Raw genomic sequence first — 20,565 nt, forward strand, 5'->3', positions numbered from 1 at the left:
TAAACATTTAAACAAAACTCACCACACTAAAAGCCTGTATGAACAAACAGATCTCTGCCCCAAGAGGTGGTAGAGAGAGAAAAAAAAAAAAAAAGAGACAGGAGTAAGAGTACAAGGAACAACTGACAGATGCTAGAAAGCCCACTCACTGGAAGAAACTGAGACTGACCTGTGAATCTAGACAGAATGGAACAGACACTTTTGACTCCCGGCATTTAGGAACTGACATTTCGGTATCAAAAAAAGCAAACATGGCAGTACTATGGAAGAAAATACAGCTATCTGCTACGCAGTCTCCTATCCAAGCATATGCAAACAGGAAACAAATTTTTCTTCAAAGCGTTTGAATGTCTATGCACCACTACTATTGCAATAGTAAATGACACAAGCTCACTCCTCAGTGGTGCACAGATATCTGTCCTTACTTTTCATTGATCTTCACTCCAACTTTTTCCAAACCAATTTTTCTTGTGCATGCATCTCTTCCAATTGCTAGCAACACCTGCAAAACAGCAACGCACATGTTACTGACTTTTTAAAACCTCAAAAGTGCATCTGCATGTGGCTACCTATTATTTTCATTATATACTAAGGATTAGTAGCTAAGGCTTGGTCACATTAACATGAATACATTTGTTGTCCATTGTACATTCATCGAGTTCAAGACAAGTCACATATCACCATGACCTAACAAAACCAGATTTCAATGATAAGATTAAATACAGGCAAATAGCTTTCCCTGGAAAAATGCCCCAAGACTATTCTAAACAAATCAGTTAGGGTCAGATTCTTTATTTTATTTCCTCGCACTTTTATACCGATGCGTTATACCATATCCCTATCAGAGCAGATGACCCCAAAATGCTCCACAAGGAAAGGGCTCTTCAGGAAGGAAACTCAGATGCTTAGGCAAATAAAAAGACCATAAAATAAACTTTGTTTTGATCAGAAAATATCTTTTACTTATATAGGCTCTCAGCCAAGTCACTGCCAAAGAATATTATTTGCTGAATATTATTTGTTTGAACATTTGTTCAGAATGATGGACAAATCAGGCCAAATTCATACCCATCCTATCAACTTGGCTACCTTAACAAGCAAACCAAGTTCCAGCCTATACCATCACAAGGAAAAGTGCTACATGCTTTGCAGTCTTGGACAACTGCCCAGGTAACTACACAATGCGTCTCATATGACAACTAAGAACTGTGCTGAAGAAAACAGAGACCTGCTTCAAGACGCTTTAGATGACCAAGCATGCCAGATCTTCAGAGCTGAAGGTCTTAAAATGCATCACACACAGCTCCTATCTTCTATGAGGAGTGCAGCATTTCAGTGAATGATGTAGTAGCAATGAGAAATCATAAGTTTCCTTAATGAAACGATGGCATCGATTTGCTAGCTAAAAAGCTTTCACTACTATGGACCAGGAAAAATAGTATTACAACACTGTGCAACAGCACTGTTGTTATTGTTAAACTTTCCCATAATATTAGCCCTCAGATGCACTGAGGCATGTCCTTGTTATGGGATGATTGATGCACTGTACAGGTAAATGAGGTCACTGGCACACAGCGTTTGCAGTCTAAAATCCCAGGCTGGCAAATGCTTGTCTTTATGCATTCTCTGTAGTTCCAAGTATTTTATTCACAACTTTTTTTTTTTTTCCTTTCAGCCTCAAGACCTAGGAAAATGAGTGGGGTGAGGGGTGATGGAAACAGTCACTCAAACGTATAATGGCATACCTGCATGCTGCAATTTTTCTGTTTTAAGTGTGTAATGAAGTTCCCTGACTGGCTTGCCACAGGGCATTAGTTGTTTTTGTGAAGATGCTGCATCAGCAACAGGCCTTGAGAAGACATGACACTTGTTTGTTTAGCTCTTCCATAGACCATTGTTTTGCGCCAACTCCAGGACATGCTTTAGTTACTATGAAAGTTATTTTAAATCATTACTTATTGTTTATGACAAATATCCCACCAGGGAAAAATCCTGCAACTGATTGCACATGACCAAGTTCATCTACATGCCTAAGCTAAAAAACAGGATTCAAAAGTATGCAAATGATCTGGTAAGGCACGTGGGACTCATACCTATGGATTCTGGACTTCTGTCACATCGATTACCTGTTGATTGTGTGCAATTAGCATATTGTAATGATTAAAAATAATTTCAAAAAATCTAAACTATGGATAAAAACACCCCACAAAGTCTTAACATTAAACGGAAGGCTATTTCACGCTCTTTATGTATATAGACAGGACTCACAGTATTGTATTCCCCTTCAATTATTTCATTCTCCTTTGTGGACTTGGCTATAACTTTCAATCTTCCAGGAGTTCCTTCCTCAATCTGCTCAACCTACAATATTAGGATAAAAAAAAAAAAAAGGGTTTAGTTTCAAGTAAAGATATGCAAATGTATCTTTGTCCCACCACATATCTTATCATTGAAAATGAGTGTTTAACCATTCAATAATTCATTCTAAAGATATTTTCTCCTTTCTCTAGATTTATGATTACTAATTGCATGTTTAAACATTTTGGTTTATCTCCATGCATTTATTCTTATGACCAACACAGTAAGACCTTGTTTCTGGTTATAAAAGTTGATTGATAGCTAAGTTCTTGTCCAAGCCCACCACGTGAGCTGCTAGTATCAACTGGGGATAGAGGAGGTGAGGAGGAAGGGAACTCTTGCAAAACCTGGAAACAGCATGAGCCATTTTCTTCAACCGCACCTTGAGGGCCATCATGCCTTCCACCCGCGGGAAGCCGCAGTCACAGCCCAGCCCTTAGCAGTACAGGCCTTTGCCCTGTTTGAATGGTATTAGTCCAGCATGTAAAGCTGCCATGGCCTTGCAGGAAAGGGCAGCCGCTGGCTCTAAATGGCTGAAAAAACACCAGCAGCTTAAGAAAAAAACCTCTTCAGAGTTCCCCAGAGTCAGCTGAAATAAATATTCCTAGTTTTAGCTACGGACCCAGTTGCACACTCTCTCAAGTAATGCAGCAGGTTACTGCCTATTCCATCAAAGCAAAAAAAAAAAAAAGAAAAAAAGTGAATCTTTTTGCAACTTTCTTCAGAGTAATAAAAGATAAGGTTTGTTTAAAACAAAACCCAAAATACTCCCCCTTCCATAACCCATCTGTCCATATACCAGAAGAAAAAAGCAGAAAGAGCAATACCACTAGCTTTTTTCCCAAACACTCCTTTTTCCTCTGACAAATAAATCAACTAAACAAGTGAATGGACTTTGAAGCTACATAGGTGGATTCTCTTTTGTCCTCACTAATATTCACTGGACCGCAAGGGAAGGACTGGATATCCTCAGCTACAGTCCTTCCCTTACCCTCCCAGGAACAGCAAGGCACCCAGCTGCTTTCCAAGGCTGGCTGCACATACAAGAGACATGTACGTGTGCAACACTTAATTCTGGGAAATTTTTAGTGTTCATTCTACAGAAGAAAAAGAACTTTTCAACAGCTGTCCTAGTTCCTACCTCATATTCAGTATTTGAAGGCAGGAAAAGCAAAATTTCTGATGAAGTTCTCTTCCCCCTTTTTAATTTAAAAAACCCTAAACCTTCTTTGCCATACTATCGACTTTAAAGGATCGCTGTGTTAAACTGCTCCTATTCAAAGGCAGCAATTCATTTTCTGTCTTCAAACAACCCAATGAAGGCTTTTAATAAGCACCACATGCATAACTTCAAAAACAATGTTTGAAAGAGATGAGAAGACCTGCTAAAAACATACCCAGCAATTTAAGTTTAAGGATATGCTCAACTGAAAACAGGGACAAATATTTTATTCCTATTGAAATTAAAGACATGTAGTGAAGGGGCAGGGTAAAATACAAAAAAGTGCATTTTGTGACTAGGGTGATGGACTCCTCCTTGCAGGATGCATTTGGAGGAGACCACTCACTATTTAGTTGAAGTGATCTGTTTCTTCTAAGATCAACTTCCTCCTTTCACATCCCCCAGAACAGCCTACAAAAAGCTATGTCTGAAATAAAAGCTAGATAATCATCCCTGCTTTTCGTACAACACAGGATTTCTACAACAGAAACAAGGATAAAAAACAAAGTTCCCTGAAAGGACCAAAGAGGAGGTCCCACTTTGACCTCTCACAGCAAATCTCTTACACTTTGTGAGAGAGGGTCAGATCCACAGCGTGGTAACTGGCAAGAGAATTTTTTAAGCTACTCTTGATATGGCTAAGGGTGAAAACAAACAGTCTTCACTCAATTTAATGCTTTAATCCCCAAAGTGTTAAACTCGGTAACGCGCTGACTTAACGCCAAATTGAAAACTGCTTAATACATTATTTCCTATTTCACAATAATTAAGAACTAATTATTGTGAAAAAGCATTTAGAAAAATACTGTTCACACCCTGTGAAGTCTTTGATAAGGCAATTTTACATTAGAAAAACTCCAGAGCTTATCTAACCCGCCTTTCAGCCTGAATTTGCCTATAGATGTACATAACTAGCTGCACCAGTACTCCTACTGAATTCAAAGAAAACTGAGCAAATATTTAAGGACTCTGCCAAGTAAAGGACATAGAAGGATACTTATAAAGCCCATTTACTTTTCTGGATAGTCCACTGGCCCTGGTCAGATAAGCAGTATTTGCTGGCTAAGAATTTGAGAACTGGCAATGAAAAAATGAAAAATATGACTATTTGTGATGCACTGGCCCTGATCTTACAGGAAATTATATATCTGCTTAATTATCAGCCTGCAAGAAGTTTCACAGGTCTCAAGACAACTGCTGAAATTAAGTATATTCAACATTTGCAGGACCAGGATAAGCAGGAATAACAACATTTTTAATGCAACATATACTAACCCATCTATTTCTGATAAAAACAATGAATTCTGGAATCTCACAAAATTTTAATACTAAGACTAAATTGTACCTTTCAATTACATAAGATTCATGGACTTATTCAGTTTAAAACAAAAAAACAACCCCTGCTATATTGTAGCAGATCCTGTATTGCAAATTTAACTTTTGTATACACTAAAATAATTTACATCTTAAAACATTACGATAGGTATATTGCAATGAATTGTAGTCTTTGAGCCTACCTTGATGGGCACAAACTCCCTAATAAAGTGGATTCCGTGTTCTTCCATATATTCTCCAATTTTGTTTGCCATATCCTGGTCAAATCCTCTTAAGAGAATGGATCTCACCATTACAGTGACATCTAATCCAAGACCTGCGAGAAATCCTGCACATTCCAAGGCAACATAGGAAGCTCCAACCACCAGGGTTTTCCCTGGACAGTAAGGCAGTGAGAAAAGATCATCACTGGTAAAAAAAGAGGGAAAAAAGAAAAGAAAGTTAGAGACAACCAGAAGAATGTATTGTGCTGTATATTTATATAATTTCTTCTGTAAGAATAGGACTTTATTCCTCTTCCTGCTTACTAAAAAAACGCAACAACTTAATTTTTTGGATATTCAGCTGGAATACAAGATCAGTACATGACAGATTAAAAAGTTCGAATTAGGAGTACATACAAAAAAAAAGTAAGAAAATTCTGAATCATCACAAAACTTTTGCATTTTTTTTTACAGAAACTTATGACAAATTGATAAAAAAGGTAGGTTTTTTTTTTCTCTGAACATTGCTTCAAATATTTTGCTGCAAATTTTAGCTCCTGAGAGCTAAAAGGAAGAGGAAGGGATTCATCTTTAAGATAAAAATACCATCTTCATTTCTTTTAAGACTATCCTTTTGCTAAAGCATTATACACAGTGTCAAATATATACAGACAACAAAACAAATTAATGCAAACCACAGTAACAGGCAGAGATAGAAGTATGAAATGATGGAAAACATGTTTATTTGCCCACTTTCCATTTCTTTCAACTGCTTCATCAAGCTACATCAGTTCTACCACACCTTGGACCTAGACTATAAAACCAGGGCTCCTCAAGGAAGCAGGGACTCATGGAGGCATCACGCTTGCTCAGCGGAGACTTGGGCAGAGTTTGACAATGCAATCCTCCAAAGATTTAAATCTAAAATAAGTGTCTCTTTCTGAGCCAACAACTGCAAAGGCTAAACAAAGATGCTCTCTGCAAATGTTGTGGTGGAATAAAATGTGATTGTGTAATTAAAGGCTACATCACACTTCCTGTCCCCCAGGGAACTCAGTGAAGATTACACAGACAGCCTCAATCTGATAGTCTTTAACTCTGGCATTCCTGACTCTTCCACCTTAATGTTATTTTCAAGCACCACTTTACAGGCTATATTATCTGTTACCTTTAATTTCACTACTGTTTATTAGAAGGGAAACATACAACATGGTGTTTTGGTTTCACAGGGATTATGCCAGTTATTTATTTCATTGCTATAGGTTTGCAAGCCCATAATTCCAATCTCTGTTTCTACATTAGGTAATATAAAAGTTACTCTGATATGAAAACATGTCATCTGCATATCACATTTTTTTGGTCAAAATTGTGCTAGAATTCCTTGGTCTTATCAACTAACCAGACACTTGAAATCAGTTTTCCCAAAAGCTGAATTAACTTCATTGAGTAGCTGGAAAAAAACTGGTCTGAGTTTCAAGACTGCCCCAATGTGTGAAGACAGATACATTTCCACTGGCTTCACAATATCAGCTGCTTTGCAACTCCCGCTTTCCTTGATATTTGAGCAGGGAGGTTTTTTCCAAGCAGACTGTGCTCTTCATTACCAAAAAAACTTCAGTATGTGAACTGAAAGATCATACGGAATAGAGAGGAAGTGGGTGTACTGGTAACTGGGGCAGAGCTGATGAATTAATTTTTATGATTGTCACACACATGATTTATGGTATTCTTGGTTACTGCTGTTATCAGTCAAAAACAGAACAATCCTAGCCAGTCACCCACAGTCCTGTGGTATCTACTAGACACCAATGTTTTTGGCATCTTAAAATCTGTCTATAGCTATTCTCCTGTGCTTACTTCCCCCAAACAAAAATTTACATAGGAAAGAAAACCAGAAACCAAGCAGCCCTGCTCATGCTTCACCACTTTTTCTTACAGGTGAAGCATTTAGACACAGTGAATGACTTCATATTCCTCCCTGTTTTTACCTGCTAATGCAGTATTCCTTGTCTCCAGGTATACCCAGGTAGCGTGGTCGTTCACCAGTGGCAATGAGAAATCTCTCAGCTGTGTACAGCTTCTCAACTCCTTTTTTATTTGTTGCCTGTGGACAAAGTATTAGTCTGAAGTGAGTATTTCGCAATCCTATCAAGGGAAAAATTATTCTATTTGAAAAGCATCTCTACTCAGAAAGTGCTATAGGAAGACCCAGCAAACATGGCTAGGGAGTACCTTAACTGTGTGTGGCGTGACAAATTCTCCGTATGCATTCTCATATGTGACTTTCTTCTCTCTAAGTGCAACCCGATAGCCCCAGTTCAGCGAACCAATGTAATTCTGAACAGATTCTGTCATAGTCATCCAGTTGTGTTCGACTGTTAGAAACAAAAGAGAAAGGTTCATCTTTCAGTCTGTGAGTTCTTCTTTTTCCATAGCCAACCTTGTATTCTCAGACAGATTTTTTTAATGACCCAGTCACCTTTGTCTTATTCCTTTTTTATTCCAGGGTAGCTCTACTGAAATTCAAAGAATTACATCACCCTAGACAACACAAGAGGTCACAGTGGAACAGATACGACTTGAAACACAGAAAAATTTAGCCTTACTGCATTATTGATAGTTTTCTATAGACACATGCTGTGGGCAGGTGACATTGCTCAACAAATGAAGACTATGCATCTCTGAGAGGTGCCTCTGCATGTTCCCCACTACAGGATTACACCCTAAATAAATCCCAATCCCATAACCATGCACATTAGAGCTAATATAAAGTAAAATTCATCTTCTTGCGTAGTAGTGACAGAGACTGAGGGGAAGCAAATCCTTGCCTGCAATTACGAGTAAGTTTCTAACAGGGGACAATCTGGAGTATTCCCTTACATGTTGTGTACATTCAGAAATGGAGTTGTACCTTATTCCTTTTATTCACACAGCGATCTTACCAAATACTAACATGATCAGAAGCTATGAATAAATAGCTGCAAGCCAATAAGCCCCGTGGCTTTAGACTTGAAAAGTGCTTAAGTTTCTGTGTAATCTCTCTGAAGTTGCCTCACATTGCTAAAGCCAGCATATGCTTAAGTGCAACAAGCACTTGACTGTGAAAAGAACCTCTGGATTTTCAGCACAAATGAGAAAACTGTAAAAAAACGTTCTCCTTTACCTTCTTCTGTAAACTGCCATCCAAATTTGCGTGAATCTTGCAAGGCTTGTCCCAGTAAAGCTGCCTGGTGCATTAATTTTTTAGGTATACAGCCCACATTTACACATGTTCCTCCAAGACCTGAGAGAAAGGAACAGAATGTGTTTTTCACATCAGTGTGGCTGATCTCAAAGGAGAATCAGAGTCTCTGAGTAAAGCTCCTTTATAACAGGTTTGCAATGAAGAGAAATTTACCCCATGAGTTTCCCAGAGGTGTAGGTGTGACAAAGTCCAGCACCATCACTTTCTTTTCATATTTGGCAGCCTCCTGCAAACAAATTAAATAAGACACATATCTAAATATTAGAGGTTAAACTTGGAGTAGACGATAACATCATGCATTGCTGAAAAGCTTTGTGACTTTTAATTAAGTAATAATGAATGATTTGCAAGGGAACAGCCAGACAGTCATTAATCTTCTGAATTAATCTGTGCACTGAGTAGGAAAAAGAAGATGAAGGGAAAAAAATAGGCATTCATCCTGCTACAGAACAGCATGGCACCAGCTGATACACAGAAGACTCTCAGAGTCAAACCTCCTCTTCTCTCCTCCATCCTGTCAGTCTGCTCACACTATTCCCCAACATGCCATTTACTTTTAACATATTTAACAAATTCTTCATTAGGCCAGTCTTCCCTTCAAAGACAGTTTCTCAAAGATTTGTTTGAAACCACATCACACAATGACATAAGCAATCATCAATGGATGTGCTCAAGCAACTTTGTAGTAAAAGGGAACATTCAATTTTGAGTACAATTTGTAGTTGTCAGGAGTGGCTCTTGCTCTTCAAGTTAGTCAACCTGCGGCAAATTGACTTTACTGTCAGGATGTGCAGATGTCAGCCAGACTAGAAAAGTGGTTTATTAAATGATATTTCACCTGAGAAGTTTCATTAGCAAATCTACAAACCATGTGTGCAAATGATACTGAGAACTGGAATTTCTATATTGATTCCATTATTCCCTTCATGCTTCTTAAGAAAAAGGCAAAAATTGACAGCGATAACTGGTACCAGAGAAAAACACTTAAGTAAGCACTACATAGCTGAGAAACAATGACGACAGATTCCCCCAGGGGATGCAGCAAAATAACTTTGATATTTAGAGTAAGCACAACTGTGCTGCCTCACATGATGAGTTCTTAGACATGTAAGCAATAACAACTATAGGCACAGGATATTACCCTAAGGCCTTGGGTTTTGTTTGGGAGGAGCTGGACCACCTTCAGCATTATGTTACCAGTAATACTTGTTAATCGAAATAGTTGACAATCAGAATTTCAATTTTAAATGTATCTTTCTTCAAGCAAAATACAAATCATATTTCAAACAACGCAGGCTATAGACACCTTTGGAAAATATTAATGTATCGGATTTCTGCTTCCAATTAAAGGTTGGCCAAGAAGCTAATTTCTATCCATTAGTAACACCTCTGAGAAAGTTCCTCAGAAAGGTGCTGAGGGACGGAGATGCGTTATTAATGCTCCTTTATAATGACAACTCATATACAGCTCGAAAGAGTTTACTAGTGTTAGCTAACTAAAATGCATGGATTCCCAAGCTTACACTCAGCTCACAAAATACAGCACAGCATTGCGTTTCCACCTTGGTAGAGATAACAAACAGATATGACCACTTTCACAGAGTGATATGCCCACAGTAACAAAACCTGCCTCGTAGGCTTTCAAACCTTACTGGGTTCAGTGCAGTGCTGCATGAACACAACGAGGTTGCTTAGGGATGGAGCTGTTCTGTGTGAACTGACAGTGGTGGCTTGGGACTTTGGTCTGGGTCTGTGGCTGAGTTATACAGAGCCAGCCTGGCAGCGTTTGCACTCACTCATCATGAAGACATGCCTCCAAAATAACAAGCTCTGAGCAGAATGTAGAGAGGAAAGGGAAGACGTGCATACAAAGCTGCATGTGTCATAGTGAAAAGCACGCATATAATCAACGTAGTTAAATTACAATCACAGAATTGTTTTGGTTGGAAAAGATCTTTAAGATCATCAAGTCCAACCATTAACCTAGCACTGCCAAGTCCACCACTAAACCATGTCCCTAAGCACCACATCTACATGGCTTTTAAATACCTCCAGCGATGGTGACTCCACTACTTCCCTGGGCAGCCTGTTCCAATGCTTGACAACCTTTCGGTGAAGAAATGTTTCCTGATATCCAATCTAAACCTCCCCTGGCGCAACTTGAGGCCATTTCCTCTTGTCCTATCACTTGTTACTTGGGAGAAGAGACCGACATCCATCTCGCTACAACCTCCTTTCAGGTAGTTGTAGAGAGCGATAAGGTATCCCCTGAGCCTCCTTTTCTCCAGGCTAAACAACCCCAGTTTCCTCAGCCGCTCCTCATAAGACTTGTGCTCTAGACCCTTCACCAGCTTCGTTACCCTTCTTTGGACTCTCTCCAGCACCTCAATGTCTGTCTTGTACTGAGGGGCCCAAAACTGAACATAGTATTCGAGGTGCGGCCTCACCAGTACTGAGTACAGGAGGATGATCACTTCCCTAGTCCTTCTGGCCACAGTATTTCTGGTACAAGCCAGGATGCTGTTGGCCTTCTTGGCCACCTGGGCACACTGCTGGCTCATATTCAGCCGGTCATCGATCAACACCCCCAGGTTCTTTTCCACCAGGCAGCTTTCCAGCCACTCTTCCCCAAGCCTGTAGCATTGCATGGGATTGTTGTGCCCCAAGTGCAGGACCTGACACTGAGCCTTGTTGAACCTCATAAAATTGTCCTTGGCCCATAGATCCAGCCTGTTCAGATCCCTCTGCAGAGCCTTCCTACCCTGAAGCAGACCAACACTTCTGCCCAACTTGGTGTCATGTGCAAACTTACTGAGGGTGCACTCGATCCCCTTGTCCAGATCATTGATAAAGATACTAAAGAGAACTGGCCCTGACACTGAGGCCTGGGGAACACCACTTGTGATCGGCCGCCAACTGGATTTAGCTCCATTCACCACAACTCTTTGGGCCTAGCCATCCGCCCAGTTTTTTACCTAGTGAAAAGTACTTCCATCCGAGCCATGAGCAGCCAGTTTCTCCAGGAGAATGCTGTGGGAAATGACAAACTTGAGTGTAGATATCTGGAACTTGGTATAAGAGCTGTGTAGTTGGGTTTTTCCCTTTTGTTTTGCTTTTTAAAGCATTGTACATTAATTTGCTAAAAAAGACCTGAATAATCTAAGTCAGTAAAACAGTTTCACTTCATTAACTTGATTTGAAATACACACATTGCTACTGATAGTGACGTTGACTTCATTGTCTGCTCCACTCTACAATCACTTGAGAACACTAAGAAGCAATATACTTCATACACTGAGTTGAAGGAATAAGGCAATTTATCTTCCTAGCTACATACCTTTTCTGTCCCAGAGCTGAAAAATGATGCAATAAACATCACTGCTGTAGCTTCACAACCTAGCATAGGCATACAACAAAGCAGAGCAGCCTCCTTACGGAAATTTCAACAGATCGCTTTTTATCACTGCAAACTGTTTTTGCATTACTGCAAGCTCTCTTTTACTCTTGTTACTCTCTTCTGTCCTAAAACATCCCCATCCTCTGAAAACCAACGTCTGGATCTCTTTGTGGGTTCTCAGAATTTTTATAGATTTTATCTTGTCTTCTATACTACGCCATGAAAATAGTGCCCCTATTGATGGTAAAGTAGTAAACTACCAAAATAGATTATGGACATACGGCACATTCCAGTCCACCACTCAGCACTCTTCCATTATAACAGAACATCTTCTAAGGAACCAAGGTTTAGTGTGAATCCAGTGCCATGCTGAAATATTTTCTTCTCATTTTCTTTAACTCAATGACCTCCGTCACTTCTCAAGAACAACAGAAACATCTCTTGTCTAGAGGAATAATCCAGGTCCAGGTCTTGAGCAATGAAATAATTTTATTTCTAGGAATGCTCAATTCACTTCTAAATAGTCAATTCTACCACACTGACAAGAGGCAAAGTGTGCCTAACCACTGATGTAAAAGAGAGTTACTGACTTACGTTAAATTTCAGCAAGTTTCAAATGTTTGGGATAATGACAACTCTAGGAGCTGTTATATTCTGCACCACTGTGGATTCCTTTAATTACAGAATCACAGAATCAAAGAATGTTAGGGATTGGAAGGGACCTCGAAAGATCATCTAGTCCAATCCCCCTGCCGGAGCAGGATTACCTAGATCATATCACACAGGAACGCATCCAGGCGGGTTTTGAATGTCTCCAGAGAAGGAGACTCCACAACCTCTCTGGGCAGCCTGTTCCATGTTCAGTCACCCTCACCGTAAAGAAGTTTTTCCTCATATTTATGTGGAACCTCCTGTGTTCCAGCTTGCACCCATTGCCCCTTGTCCTGTCAAGGGATGTCACTGAGAAGAGCCTGGCTCCATCCTCATGACACTTGCCCTTTACATATTTATAAACATTAATGAGGTCACCCCTCGGTCTCCTCTTCTCTAAGCTAAAGAGACCCAGCTCCCTCAGCCTCTCCTCATAAGGGAGATGTTCCACTCCCTTAATCATCTTCGTGGCTCTGCGCTGGACTCTCTCTAGCAGTTCCCTGTCCTTCTTGAACTGAGGGGCCCAGAACTGGACACAAGATTCCAGATGCGGCCTCACCAGGGCAGAGTAGAGGGGGAGGAGAACCTCTCTTGACCTGCTAACCACACCCCTTCTAATACACCTCAGGATGCCATTGGCCTTCTTGGCCACAAGGGCACACTGCTGGCTCATGGTCATCCTGTTGTCCACTAGGACCCCCAGGTCCCTTTCCCCTATGCTGCTCTCCAACAGGTCTGTCCCCAACTTGTACTCATACATGGGGTTGTTCTTGCCCAGATGCAGGACTCTACACTTGCCCTTGTTATATTTCATTAAATTACTCCCCGCCCAACTCTCCAGCCTGTCCAGGTCTCTCTGAATGGCTGCACAGCCTTCCCATGTGTCAGCCACTCCTCCCAGTTTTGTGTCATCAGCGAACTTGCTGACAGTGCACTCTATTTCCTCATCCAAGTCATTAATGAATATATTGAATAGTACTGGTCCCAGTACCGACCCTTGAGGGACTCCGCTAGACACAGGCCTCCAACTGGACTCTGTCCCATTGACCACCACTCTCTGGCTTCTTTCCTTCAGCCAGTTCACAATCCACCTCACTACCCGATCATCCAGACCACACTTCCTCAGTTTAGCTGCGAGGATGCTGTGGGAGACTGTGTCAAACGCTTTACTGAAATCGAGATAGACCACATCCACAGCTTTACCATCATCTATCCACTGGGTTATGTCCTCATAAAAGGCTATCAAGTTGGTTAAGCATGACTTCCCCTTGGTGAAGCCATGCTGAGTGCCCCTAATGATCCCCCTATCCTTGAAGTGTCTAGAGACAGCACCAAGGACAAGTTGTTCCATCACCTTTCCGGGGATGGAGGTGAGGCTGACCGGTCTATAGTTCCCCGGGTCCTCCTTCTTGCCCTTTTTGAAGACTGGAGTGACATTCGCTTTCCTCCAGTCCTCAGGCATCTCTCCCGTTGCCCACGACTTAGCAAAGATGATGGAGAGTGGCCTAGCAATGACTTCCGCCAGCTCCCTCAGCACCCGCGGGTGCATCCCATCAGGGCCCATGGATTTATGGACGTCCAGATTGCTTAATTGGTCCCTGACCCAGCCCTCATCAACCAAGACAGATTCCTCCTCTATCCTGACTTCTTCTGGGGCCTCAGGGGTCCGGGGCTCCTCAGGACAGCCTCCAGCAGTATAGACAGAGGCAAAGAAGGCATTCAGTAACTCCGCCTTCTTTTTATCCTCTGTCTCCAGGGCCCCCACCTCATTCATCAGTGGGCCTACATTGCCTCTAGTGTTGGCTTTACCTGCAATGTATTTGAAGAAGCCCTTTCTGTTGTCCTTGACCTCTCTTGCAAGGTTTAATTCCAAGGAGGCCTTAGCTTTCCTAGTTGCCTCCCTACGTCCTCTGACAACAGACTTATATTCCTCCCAAGTGGCCAGCCCCTCCTTCCATGATCTGTACACCCTCTTCTTCCACTTGAGTTTGCCCAGCAGTTCCCTGTTTAACCATGCAGGTCTCCTGGTACCCTTCCTTGACTTCCTACCTGTTGGGATGCTCTGATCTTGAGCTCGGAAGAAGCAGTCCTTGAATGCTAACCAACTATCTTGGGCCCCCTTACCTTCTAGTACCCTGTCCCATGGGATTTCCCCTAGCAATTGCTTGAAAAGGCCAAAGTTGGCCCTCCTGAAGTTCAGGGTTGTGATTCTGCTAGCTATTCTGTTCCTGCCACATGAGATCCTGAACTCTACCATCTCATGGTCACTACAACCAAGGCTGCCCTCAACCTTCACCGCTTCACCCAGACCCTCCTTGTTAGTGAGGATAAGATCCAGCAGCGCTCCTCTCCTAGTTGGCTCATCCACCATTTGCATCAGAAAGTTATCATCAATGCACTGGAGGAACCTCCTGGACTGAGGATGGCTGGCTGAGTAGGCCTCCCAGCAAATATCAGGGTAGTTGAAATTCCCCACAACAACCAGGCCCTGTAATTGAGAGACTGCTCTCAGCTGCCTGTAGAAGGCCTCATCACCCTCCTCATCCTGATCCGGTGGCCTGTAATAGACACCCACAACAGTATCACCCCTGCCAGCCTGCCCCTTAATTCGCACCCACAAACTCTCAACTCGCTCCTGATCCGCCCCTGGACAGAACTCAATACATTCTAGCTGCTCACTCACATAAAGAGCAACTCCACCACCTCTCCTTAGCGGCCTGTCTTTCCTGAACAGGACATAGCCATCCATGACCACATTCCAGTCATGCGAGGTGTCCCACCAAGTCTCTGTAATTGCCACTAGATCAAAGCCCCCCGACCGAACACGGATTTCCAACTCCTCCTGTTTATTCCCCATGCTGCGTGCATTGGTGTACAGGCATTTCAGGGACCGAGCTGAGCACACCGATTTCACCCCAGGGGGATGGGGGGCCTCCTGGTCTACCTCAACACTAGAGCGTTGCCCCAGTGGTGCAAGCCCAGCTACTACCCCATCCCCCTTCGAATCTAGTTTAAAGCTCTCCGAATGAGCCCTGCTAATTCCTGTCCCAAAACCCTTTTGCCCCTACGACATAAACCTTTCCCATGTATTACAGTCACGCCTGGTGTCTTATAAAACCAGCCATTATCAAAGAACCCAAAGCCCTGCCTGTAGCACCAGTCTCGTAGCCAGGCATTTATAAAGAGAATCCTACTATTCCATCCCACGTCATCACCTGAAAATGGAAGGAGGGAGGAGAAAACAACTTGTGCCTCACACTCTTTCACCAACCGTCCTAGGGCCTTGTAGTCTTTCTTCATCCCCCTCAGACTATGGGATGCAGCTTCTTCCCCACTTGTCTGGAAGATCAGCAGGGGGTAGTAGTCTGTGGCCTTCACCAGGTTGGGGAGTTTCCTGGTGATATCCCTGATTCGGGCTCCAGGCAGACTGCAGACCTCCCTGTGATGGGGGTCAGCTCTGCGTATTGGGATATTGCATATTTCAAATGTTTGGGATAATGACAACTCTAGGAGCTGTTATATTCTGCACCACTGTGGATTCTTTTAATTAATTCTAGATATGCTTCTAAAATCAATATCCTAACCAAAAATCATAAATTATTTGGCTACAGGCAGCAGATGCTAGAAATGAAGGGTGAGATACTAACTCTGCTTAAGTATAGGCAGAATCTCCATTTATCCAACTATAAAAGCTCACAAATCACAAAATCTCCTCCATTGTCAAGAATTAAAACAACATATGCAACTATTTCTGAAGAGATATAACTTTCAGACAAAACTAGAAACCTCCTGATGACAATTTTGAATAGTTTTAAAAAAGTTTCAATCATGAGTTGAGTTTTAATTCAACTACTAATAAACACTGTTGAGATATCTACCTGCTGTTTTCCAACAGTATCATCTCCCATTAGTGAGGTTGAAGTTTCATTCTGTTAGGAAGTATACCGTGATATTTTTACGTTTTTCTTCTTCAGAAGATAAGGAAAAGAATATTGTATAACTGGGGCTAACCTCAAAAGAAATCCCCCTGATCAGGCAGAAATGTTAAAGATGATACCCAGATCCACAACATTGAGGATGTCACCCTCCTACTTACAAGGAAAACATAAATCTGTATTTTCTCTCTCATACCTTGGCAGCTGCCAGACCACCTGAGCCCCCACCAATGACAATGAGATCATAGTCGTAGGAATGCGGCACCTCCATATGCCCGTTCATTTCCAGCAGTTTCTGAGGCTTGCCTTCCTTATGTGCCTGAACAGAGAAAACAAAAAGGATTAGGGAACATAGAAACATTATGCACAGGGCTCAAAAATTAGTATTTTCAGCAGCAAATACTGTGTAAGGGAACATAAACGCATCCAAATTTTCTGAGCTCTGCTTTTAATTAGCTTTTTAAAATTTCATCTTCTTAATCCATCCTTGAACAGCTCAGTACCTATTAGATACGGAACTATGAATTTTCTTGTTCGTTGGAGCCCTGGGTTTCCCTGCAGAGCTTAGTTTTCTATGTCAACATAACTCCAGTGCCTCCTCATACTGTGTACTCCAAGATGAGACATATACCTGCTGACACAGGCATTCCATTAATTTATTTTATTCTTTTCATCTGCCCTGGACTTTCCTAATTAGTGTTCTTTCCCTTCCCCTGCATATATTAGTAGGAAAATGCAACAATCATACCCAACATTGTAATAATCTGCAATTACCAGCCTTATCAACTGAATGAAGAGAACCATTTCTGAAAACCACATTTTTGTAACATGCCTGTGTTTAATATTGTTTTGGTTTAGCATTGTAACTAACTTTGGTGTCAAATGGACCAAGTGTGATCACTACAGTTTCACAAGAGATTCTCTTTTTTTTTGATCAGATGACTACTACCACAGAAAAACAACCCAAAAGTCCTAAAATGCATTTTGACAGCTGTATGCCACAAAGAACACTGCATTGTCTTCATATAGTCTTTCTAAAATGAGCCTTTGTACTTAGTTTGTGAAGCTCCAGTTTATCAGGGCTTCGGACCTTCAAGCTTTTGGAGTTGCTGGCAAAATTCTCAATGCCTCTCAAACTGCAGGATGAGATCTGGAGTGAGTAAAAATCAGATTCCTCAGCTGATGTAAATCAGTGAGTATCAACTAAAGTAATGACAAAACATTTAAGACCAAAAAAAGTAAACAAAGAAACCCATACTTAGTCACTTTACAAATCTGCTCACTTTTATTCAAGTGTTTCTATCTGTCTAACTAGGTAGGGCTTGATTCAGTACTACTGGAATAGTTATGGCAAATAAAAGGAAAGAAAAAAAAACAAAGAAGTTTCCCTTCTCTTTTCATCTTAATTTTATTTTGCTTTAAGCAGCCCTTTGCTCTCCACCCATTCTACTGTCACCTTCCTCTGAGGTTATCTTATTTCCTCTCTGTAAGTATAACTCTGTCTACTCCACAGACTGCTGCCAAGGCAGCCATATCACTGAAAAAAATCCCCTATCCCTCCAGCAAATTACACAGCAATGTCAGCAGAAATTCAGACTGTGCCTCTGACTGTAGAGAGTTACATTTTAATAGTATTTCATAAGCCTGGGTAGCATATTAATAGTAGAAATGAAACCTAGAAAGCACCTGTGGCTGTTGTGAAGACATCCAAAAATACCTCATCTTCCTTCCTCTTCTCCTCCTGCTCCACCACCCCAATACACACCCCTACCACTAACTCTACTTCGCGCTCGGTTTCCCTCTTCTCTTTCTCTAACATGGCCATTGGTCAGGTTCAAACTTCCTACTGCAATCAGAGTAAGAGTGAAAAAGGAGCATATATCGTATTATGGTAAGCAGTTTCACTTTACTCGTATTTAGGGACCTAAAATTAGAGAACGCGTGCCATTCGTTTCCAAAGCACACCTCCTTGTTTGCTCAGTGGCAACCAGATGGTGTGAAGCTTAAGGGCAGACTAACTCCCACACATTCATCAGACCCATCTACCAAGAACGGTACCTTTATGATGCATATAAAGAAACCACAATACCTACTCATGAAATTTGCTTAGATTACTACTTATATCATGCTGCCTTTTTTTTCTTTTAAGAAAAATGTTTTATGTTTTCATATGGATTAAGAAGCTTCAGCTTTTATTCCCTACTGTTTGGTTCATTTTTCATTAGTTCTTCATAATCAGTCTTCATGAAAACATATTAAAAGTTTAGATCAGACAAAGCAGATTACAACCTTCCCCTCTGAAACCACCTCCCAGAACCCCGCTCCAAAATGGCCAGGATCTTGACAAGCTCCACTTCCCATTTACCGGGGGAACTTGTTCATGACCATGATCCCATCCTGAGAACAGATCTCCTCCATTCTTCTCCCAAGAACTACAGTTTTTAAAAGAAAGCCTACATTCTTATGATTTTTCAATGTCAAAACTAAATTATAGACTTTAAAATGTATATCCCCCTACCTTCAAAGTTTTCTCATTATCTGTTTGCTTCTCCTGTACAAAAACAACTGGCTGGGAAGTTTCTGCCGTTACTTCGTGCTGCCCTTCTTCCAGCTTCTGTGCTCCCTCTGTGAAATAAAGAATAAAATAACGTAGTGTCTGGAGAGACGTCCTTTATGAAGGCTGCACCCCTCAAGCGAAATTGTCTGGGGGAGTGGCCTGGCGCCTTCATCGCTTCCTCAGCAGCGGCATGCCTGTCTCAGGGCAGATTTCCTACGGCGACTGATGACTCATTTGCAACGTTAGGATGACTTGCTATATTTTTCTCTTTAATAAAATGACATATGAGATTTGGCTAGGATTTCAGTAAGTTTTGCCAATCCAACAGTATGCTTGGAACAAAGCAAGGAAATAAGATTTGCTGTGGCTAAGCCTGAAACTTCACTCTTAAAGGAAAATTATTATTTTTTTCCTTTCTTGCACAGAAAGTGATTTTTTTATGCTGATGTGCTGTCATTTTTTTCAGACTTGTACTTTAAAAACTGCATTAAAAGTTTTTATTTTTATCCTGCAATTAGTTCCCTGGAAACTTCTTTCTGTTCAATTTATTGATAAAACCATTTTTGCCATGCATCTACCCTGTCCCCCAGTAATTTCTGCCACATGGTACTGCTTATACTATGAAATCCTCTAAATAAACATCTTCAAAATCCTGGAAAAGATCTGTGTTTGCTCACTGGTTGTAAGTGATTTCATATATATATATTCTGTTGGAGATATATGTATATCTCCAATAGAAAACATTAAGCATATTAGTGGAAAGAAAAAAACTAACACAGTGATACTTTATTCGACATGGAAAAAGAAAAAAGAAGAAAATCTAATACTTGTTTGGAATCCATTATCAGCTCTGCCCTCCTCCACATAACTGGGTTACATTAAGCTTAATTTCCAATAAATGGGTCAGTACACACTTGTGTGTACTTATTCACATACATACTTTGCACTGCACAACAAGCATTAATGAGCAAACTCTGACACGTGCACATACTTAGACAAACAGCCATACTGAATGCGTACACATTCCTTGGGCATTGAGCCCACAAAGCCGAAGAGCATTCACACACACACACATATGCACAAAAATGCAAAAAGGCAGTCACTGAAAATCAGTCTGTAATCTTGTTGCCTCCGTTTTCTTTTCTGAAACTTCGTGATAAAATTCCTTTATCTCACAAAGGTATTGGGAAGAGTACTTTGCTGATGTTGGTAAAAGGGGTTTAAAGATCAGAATCATTACGCAATAGTTAATAGTAATATTAATGATGGATACTAATTAATATTAATGATTGTATTATTAATGATTGGCCTACTCTTGAGGAAGGAATGTAGGAATTAATCTATGTATACACACATGCATGTACAAAAAGAAAAGCAAGAACACAGGTTTTGAACACTGGTCACAATCTTCACAAAGGAGAATGTTTTTCTTCAATATATTATCAAAGCTACAGTCCTGCATGTACCTGAAGCAACTGAAGCCTTATATTTTACTCCTGTAACAAGTTTGAACAACCTCAGGAATGTTCACTGTATCTTCAATGAGATAAAAATCTAGTCGTTAGACAACACAGGCATTTATATAAACACCTCTAATTATTTTCACGTAAGTCTGTGCTAGAGGTGCCTAGCTTTAGCAATAGCCCCAAAACCGAAAGGCAAC

The 20,565-nt window shown here is 41.0% G+C and overlaps 1 protein-coding gene across 1 annotated transcript in view; it reads right to left on the reverse strand.

Annotated features, from left to right (window-relative positions):
* TXNRD1 (thioredoxin reductase 1) overlaps window positions 1-20,565 on the reverse strand; it is a 55,876-nt gene that overhangs the window by 13,689 nt on the left and 21,622 nt on the right. The window contains exons 3-11 of the mRNA XM_068400565.1: window positions 18,864-18,970; window positions 16,542-16,664; window positions 8,516-8,588; window positions 8,282-8,401; window positions 7,351-7,493; window positions 7,107-7,222; window positions 5,098-5,323; window positions 2,269-2,361; window positions 426-502 (exon numbers count right to left, since the gene is read on the reverse strand). Of these exons, the coding sequence (XP_068256666.1) occupies window positions 426-502; window positions 2,269-2,361; window positions 5,098-5,323; window positions 7,107-7,222; window positions 7,351-7,493; window positions 8,282-8,401; window positions 8,516-8,588; window positions 16,542-16,664; window positions 18,864-18,970 (1,078 nt within the window). The remainder of the gene's footprint in view (window positions 1-425; window positions 503-2,268; window positions 2,362-5,097; window positions 5,324-7,106; window positions 7,223-7,350; window positions 7,494-8,281; window positions 8,402-8,515; window positions 8,589-16,541; window positions 16,665-18,863; window positions 18,971-20,565) is intronic.

This window comes from Nyctibius grandis, chromosome 5 (assembly GCF_013368605.1).
Source record: "Nyctibius grandis isolate bNycGra1 chromosome 5, bNycGra1.pri, whole genome shotgun sequence".
Classification (NCBI taxonomy): domain Eukaryota; kingdom Metazoa; phylum Chordata; class Aves; order Nyctibiiformes; family Nyctibiidae; genus Nyctibius; species Nyctibius grandis.